This window comes from Crocuta crocuta, unplaced genomic scaffold (genome assembly GCF_008692635.1).
Source record: "Crocuta crocuta isolate KB4526 unplaced genomic scaffold, BGI_CrCroc_1.0 scaffold190, whole genome shotgun sequence".
In the NCBI taxonomy this organism is placed as follows: Eukaryota; Metazoa; Chordata; class Mammalia; order Carnivora; family Hyaenidae; genus Crocuta; species Crocuta crocuta.
Genome location: NW_027527955.1, coordinates 8,690,256 through 8,697,315, shown reverse-complemented (window position 1 = coordinate 8,697,315; position 7,060 = coordinate 8,690,256). Strand labels below are relative to the sequence as shown.

General features: G+C 42.2%; 1 protein-coding gene across 4 annotated transcripts in view; it reads right to left on the bottom strand.

Annotated features, from left to right (window-relative positions):
• Nucleotides 1–653: 653 nt before the first annotated feature.
• NEK3 (NIMA related kinase 3) overlaps nucleotides 654–7,060 on the bottom strand; it is a 25,876-nt gene continuing 19,469 nt past the window's right edge. For all 4 annotated transcript variants that reach the window (XM_077752590.1, XM_077752587.1, XM_077752589.1 and 1 more), the window contains 5 exons: nucleotides 5,404–5,503; nucleotides 4,745–4,885; nucleotides 4,112–4,246; nucleotides 1,664–1,790; nucleotides 654–1,234 (listed from right to left, as the gene is read on the bottom strand). In XM_077752590.1, coding sequence (XP_077608716.1) covers nucleotides 1,147–1,234; nucleotides 1,664–1,790; nucleotides 4,112–4,246; nucleotides 4,745–4,885; nucleotides 5,404–5,503 — 591 coding nt within the window. In that variant the 3' untranslated portion in view covers nucleotides 654–1,146. The remainder of the gene's footprint in view (nucleotides 1,235–1,663; nucleotides 1,791–4,111; nucleotides 4,247–4,744; nucleotides 4,886–5,403; nucleotides 5,504–7,060) is intronic.

Here is a 7,060-nt window from a genome sequence, read left to right as displayed (position 1 = left end):
TGGCTGGAGGGGGGGGGGGGGGGGCTGCTCCCCGGGGAGCAGGCTCTTTCCCCTGTAGTAAAACATCTCACCTCACAACAGCATCTCAGCAGGGAAGGACGATGGAATGACAGGACGCAGCAGGTGTGTGTCAGGGTGCCCCACACAGACTGGCATCCCATTACTTCCACCGCACTCTCTGTGCCCAACACTTCCCACCTCTGGGCCATTTCTGGCTCCTGCCCAAGACCGCTAACTTCAGACATGATCTGTAGCCCCCTCACCCCTTCCCACGGCCGATCCGTTGACCCGGGCGCTCCTGTGCATCCTGTGAGGGGCCGTATTTAAGGATGGAGGGTTGTTGGGGCGCCTGGGTGGCTCAGTCGGTTAAGTGTCCAACTTCGGCTCAGGTCATGATCTCGTGGTTTGTGAGTTCGAGCCCCGCATTGGGCTCTATGCTGACAGCTCAGAGCCTGGAGCCGGCTTCAGATTCTGTGTCTCCCTCTCTCTCTGCGCTTCCCATGTTCATGCTCTGTCTCTCAACAATAAATAAAAATGTTTAAAAAAATAAGAAATAAATTTTTTAAAAAGGATGGCGAGTTGCTGGTGAAGATCATTGGAGATCATAGATCACTACCCAGAAATAGGTCTTACTGGAAAACTGGACAACCTCATTATGGTCTAATTAAATTTATTTTGATCCTCAAACCTTTAGGAAATGTAAAGAGAGTTATGCAGCAATTAAACACAAATCATAACAATCGCAGAAATAACATTATGGGCTGCTGCCATGGTCTATGGTCAGCGTCCCTATGAGGAAGCCATTATTACCCTCATCTTAGAGGTGTGGGCACTGGGGCTCAAAGAGGTTAAATAATCTCCCACCAACACACAAACTGTAAGCAGCAGCATCCCATTTCTCTTCTGACCGCAAGCCGGAAGCTCAGAGCCATTCTTCCAACACCTTCTCTCTGAGTCCAAAAACCCGTGAGTTAACAGATATTTTAAACTTTGTGATACCAATCAGGAACAGTTTAAATATTCAGTTTCCCCATCTTCATTCTGTGTCCAAAGAAAAATACATATCCTGTGAGCTGATATCATCCAAACATGGATTCCTCACTTTAAACATCTACACCACGTGACGGCGCAGCACGTCCTTGGGCACTACCCGTCAGACACTGCTTGCCAGCCAGCTCGCTGCTTCAGTTCGGACACCCAGTCAGGGCTCTCATCGTCATCCTCCTCAAAATCCCTGTGAAGAAACAATTTGGATATTAAGCCTCCATGTCAGGGGCACAGCATTTTTTTTTTTTGGTGGCTCAAAACAGAATGCCACCATCACAATATTTACGTTTTTGAAAAACGAGCTCCATGAGGCAACTGAACAGAGAAAAAACATTGTTATCCCTTCCACGGACTTGCTTCTTCCGTGTTTCCATAACATTTGCAAAGAAAATGCTACATGTTAAAAAATAAGAAGTCCAAGCGGAAGGATCAAAAACATGGCTCTATCAGGAATTCTATAATAATCTTGTAACATATTACCATCCCAGACAAAAATTCAAGATATAAATATTCGTTTGTGATGTCAAGTAATATAACCAGTTCTTGCTAAACCTGAAATTAAGGTAGAATGTAAATCATGCGTGCCAGCTACCGCCATCTAGGTATCCCAACGTACGTGTCCTCTGCATCCAATCTAGGCTCCAGTCTCTCTGGGTCCAAAGTGACAGAATCGTGGCCCCCGTCCACACTGTCTGGGGCTTCTGTTTCCTCAGACAGGGGGCCCTTCAAGAACTCTTCTGATCCTTCAAGAGGAATATTAACAGAAATTATGCCAATTTTAATAGTATATACTTCTTTAGTGAATATAGGACTAAAACCCTCCAAAAGACGGCTGGCTAACTAAGGACAATGCCAGGCCCTGTATTTCTTCTCCCCACATTAAACAGAATACTTTCTGGCATAAAACAGGCCCATGAAGCATCAGTATGGGTATTAAATTTACAAATAGCTCTTGCTTCAAAAGAAGAATTCAGAAAAGTACACTTAAAACCTCCAAATATAAGAACCTCTATTACAGTTACCTTTGGATGGTTGTATAACAGTTGTTTTCCCTTTCAGCTCCCCACCCCCAACGTTTCTCAATGGCGGAGAAGAACATTCCAGAATGGAGACCACACGCATGCCTTCAAGAAATTTTCTAGATGGCAACTGCTTGCCGATTTTTGCTCACACAACAATAACCTAACACAAAAATGTGGGCTAAGTCTTTTTTTTTCAATGTTTTATTTATTTCTGAGAGAGAGAGAGAGACAGCATGAGCAGGGAAGGGTCAGAGAGAGGGAGACACAGAATCTGAAACAGGCTCCAGGCTCTGAGCTGTCAGCACAGAGCCCGATGTGGGGCTCAAACTCATGGACCGTGAGATCATGACCTGAACCAAAGTCGGACGCTTAACCGAATGAGCCACCCAGGTGCCCCACAGCCTAAGGCTTTGTTAAACCCTGCTATGGCAGACTTTCTGACCAGTGACTTTCCTGAAGTGACAAAAACCTTTATCATTGGACCAGAAACAAACTCCAGGACCTACAATTGCTAAAACAAAATTCACAACCGTTGACCTTCCTGAACTTGCAGGGCAGTTCTATCAGAATTCACCTCTACAATTCGCCTACAATCCTCTAAAATGCTCATGTGACTGCCGCACTCCCCCACACTCTTTCAGGTAAGGAACTGGGTTTTATTCTTTTTTTTTTTTTTTAAATCTTAACCTAGAATATGTTAGGCACTCAATAAATACCGACCAAATAAACAAATACAACTAAATCTGTCACAATAAATACAGTTGAGAATTGTCACATGCTTTACTTGGCGTATTTGTCTTAGATCTTAACCTAGCATGGTGGCTTAATAATTGAATGATCAAACTTACACACACATGTACACACATGTAGACACCTTTAATGCACTGCTTTGGTCTAGATTCCTAAAGAGAATATTATAAAAGGTGATTTCGCACAGTTTTAGGGAAAATGTCTATAGAAACAGTAAAAAAAAATCAAATCCTAATTATTTCTCTTCCTTGAGCTCTATTCAATACAGCAGAATTCAAGCACAGAGCAAAAGAAATCTTGAAGTGCCTCAAAGTTTACTATGATGGAGTCAGAACTAAAGTCAGTAAAGCAGTGGTATATTTGCATGGTAAAAAACAGGCCACTCTTCAAAGTAGTCCTACCTTGTGAAAACAAATAAACAATAAAAAGTAATAAAGCGGTGCCTGGGTGGCTCATTAGACTGAATTTAAGCTTCTGACTTTGGCTCAGATCATGATCTCATGGTTTGTGAGTTGAAGCCCTGAATTGGGCTCTGTGCTGTCAGTGAGGAGCCTGCTTCAGATCTTCTGTCTCCCTCTCTCTCTCTGTCCCTCCCTGCTATTACACACACACACACACACACACACACACACACACACACACACGCTGTCTCTGTCTCTCTCTCAAAAATAAACATTTTAAATAAAAATTAAATAGAAGTAATGAAGCTCCATGGGAAATCTTAATTACAGCTCAAGACTGGCTAAAAAATATCCAAGAAAACCTAAAAAATACAATGTTATGAATGATTTCATAACTTTAAAATCAGTTATAACTTTTGGGGCACCTGGTGGCTCAGTCAGTTAAGCATCTGGCTTCGGCTCAGGTCATGAATTCCCAGTTCATAGGTTCAGGCCCCGAGTTGGGCTATGTGCTGACTGGAGCCTGCTCTTGATTCTGTGTGTGTCTCTCTCTCTGTTCCTCCCAACTCATACTCTGTCTATCTCTCTCTCAAAAATAAATAAAGATTAAAAAAATTTTTTTTTAAATAAAATCATTTGTAACTTCAAAATCAAAGTCCCTTGGAGGGGTGAATGGGAAATTATTTAATGGGTATGGGATTTCAGATTCGGAAGATGGGGAAAATTCTAGAGATGGATGGTGGTGACGGCTGCACAGCATACATGTATTTCATGCCCCCGAACTGTACACCTAAAAATGGCATACATGGTAAATTTTAGTCTTTGCATATTTTACCACACTTAAAAAAAAAATCAAAGGGTTTTCACGGTTACATAATAGACTTGAGTCACCTGGTCTATATATTGTGTACGTTTGAAACGCCAGGCTGAGATCAGCATTCTTGAGGATGTTCATCAAAGTTTCTGGAGTCTCTTTGAGCCACTGCTTACGGGTGCGATTTTCATTATACTTTATTACAGAACCACCTAGTTGTGAAAAGGTAACAGTTAGGGCCACATAAAAAAGACCTTCGGCATGTATTTTCCAGACCATATCTGAAGCTAAGTTAATTATATTTTACTCTCTACTAAAATCTATTTCACTCACCTCCATGAGCACTGCTCTGATGTGTGACACCAGAGATCTTTTACAGAGTGATATTAAAAACAACAAGAACAACGTCTAGCCCATTAAACAACCACTAGAAAATGTTGTATGGTGGAGCGCCTGAGTGGCTCAGTCGGTTGAACGTCAGACTTCAGCTCAGGTCATGGTCTCGCAGTTTGTGGGTTTGAACCCCGTGTCAGGCTCTGTGCTGACAGCTCAGAGCCTGCAGCCGCTTGGCATTCTGTGTCTCCCTCTCTCTGCCCCTCCCCCTGTCGCACTGTCTCTGTTTCTGTCTCTCTCTCTCTCTAAAATAAATAAACGTTAAAAAAAAATTTTTTTAATGTTCTATAGTAACACCATTCTGTCAGACTACTGACCTCTCACATCCCCTGCCCCTAACGTGGAGGAGAGGATGGCTGCATTTTCCAAAGCCGTGACAGCTGTGTTGGGTACGTTCTTCTTCCACTGTCGCCTGAGAGGACTTGGTGAACTGGCTTTCTTCAGATGGACGCATTTATCTGATTTCAAAATGTTACAAAGGATTGGTAAGCATATTATTTATTCGACGATAGGCACACATATACTCCAACAACGATACAGAAGTCTTTCTTTTCTCTTCACCTCCACTCACAATGTTCTTCTGAGTCTACGTAGTAAAGGGAATGGAAAAAAAAAAAAAAACAACCCTCCAAATGAAAAGGTAAAGCTAATCATTAAAGTGTATTTTTAAAAATATGTGCATCTTACACACTGTACGAAGAATGAAGCCCTGAGCGGTTGTATATTTTTGTACATGGTTCCTATGGTAGATAGTGCAACAAATACTGTTTTTTCTAAAGGCTCTTATTAATAAACACTGTTCTCTTTTTTTATGAGTAATAAAATATTCGTATGGCATTAAATAAATCACTAGATAAGCAAACAAAAATCTGCCAGTCCACTTGCTTATGATACAACCAAGTACAGTGAAAATCAGTATTCCTTCCATATTCCCTGGCTTCTCACGTATACAATGATTCAAATTTGAGTAACTTACCTTTCTCTTCATTTACTCTCCTCAGTGCATTTTCGACCGAATTTTTGTTAATGCTTTCTAAATCCGTGTGGCTGGACTTTCTACCTTGTTCTTCCCCTTGCTTTAAAAGAGATTAAAAATAAAGATTAAACAATTCTTGAATTACTACAAACAAGGTAAGATATAAAAAGTCAGCTACCTTAATTTTTTTTTAATGTGTTTTTTTTTTTAATATTTTTATTTATTTCTAGGAGAGAGAGAGAGACAGCGTGAGCAGGGGAGGGTCAGAGAGAGAAGGAGTCACAGACTGAAACAGGCTCCAGGCTCTGAGCTGGCAGTCAGCACAGAGCCCGACGCGGGGCTCGAACCCACAAACCGCGAGATCATGACCTAAGCGAAAGTCGGACGCTTAACCGACTAAGCCACCCAGGCGCCCCTCAGCTACCTTAATTTTAAATAAAGATTGATGAATTAAAAAAACCTTAATAACTATAGAACCCCATATATAACTGTATGTAGAAGCCATATACATCATACGTATGTAAGTTAAAAACCACATACATACCTATTTATATTAAATCACACCCACTACTAATTATTAATAACGATCTTTGCAAATATGAAGAGGATATATAAAATCACAGAGGTATTTGAAGGGTCTTTATAGAAGCAATGAGTAATGAAAATTTCCAGTACGGGTTGCTGTGTTGGGCTTTTCATGCTGGAATATCAAAGTGAGATCTTTTATAAACTGGCTATATATAGTCAAGGTGTTCCCACTATTTGGTATTTTTCCAAATTATCTAAGCTTCTGATTTCATGTATAGCAACACACCGTCTGGACGCCACTAAATCTGCATATATTTGAGTAGGACATGGCCCGTGACTAGACAGTTTGCAGCGTGTAGGTTCTCAATGATTCGTTGAATAAATTAAACAGTAGGCTGTAGCTGCCACATGGTTCCTAATTTCTATACAGTGGCTCTCAAACTTCTCTCCCCATATGGCTAAGGACCCCCAGTAGACAAAGAAGTCAGAATCTTGGCTGGGTGGTGGTGAGGAGCAGTTTTAAAAGCCTTGAGAGGGGCACCTGGGTGGCTCAGTCGGTTAAGCGAACGACTTCAGCTCAGGTCATGATCTCACGGTTCGTGGGTTTGAGCCCCGCTTCGGGCGCTGTGCTGACTGCCAGCTCAGAGCCTGGAGCCTGTTTCAGATTCTGTGTCTCCCTCTCTCTCTGACCCTGCCCTGCTCACGCGGTCTCTCTCTCTCTCTCTCTCAGAAATAAAACATTAAAAAAAAACAAGTTAAAAAAAAAAAAAGCCTTGAGGGGGACGCCTAGGTGGCTCAGTCAGTTAAGCATGGGACTCTTGGTTTTGGCTCAGGTCAAGATCTTGTGGTTTACTGAGTTTGAGCCTCACATCAGGCTCTACGCTGGCAGTGCAGGGCCTGCTTGGGATTCTCTCTCTCTCTCTGCCTCTCCTCCACTCACACTGTATCTCTCTCAAAATAAATGAATACACTTTAAAAAAGGGAGGGGTGCCTGGATGGCTCAGTTGGTTGAGCATCTTACTCTTGGCTTCAGATCAGGTCATGATCTCACTCCATGGTTTGTGAGTCCGAGCCCTGCATCAGGCTCTGCGCTGTCAGTTTGGAGCCTGCTTGGGATTCTCTCTCTCCC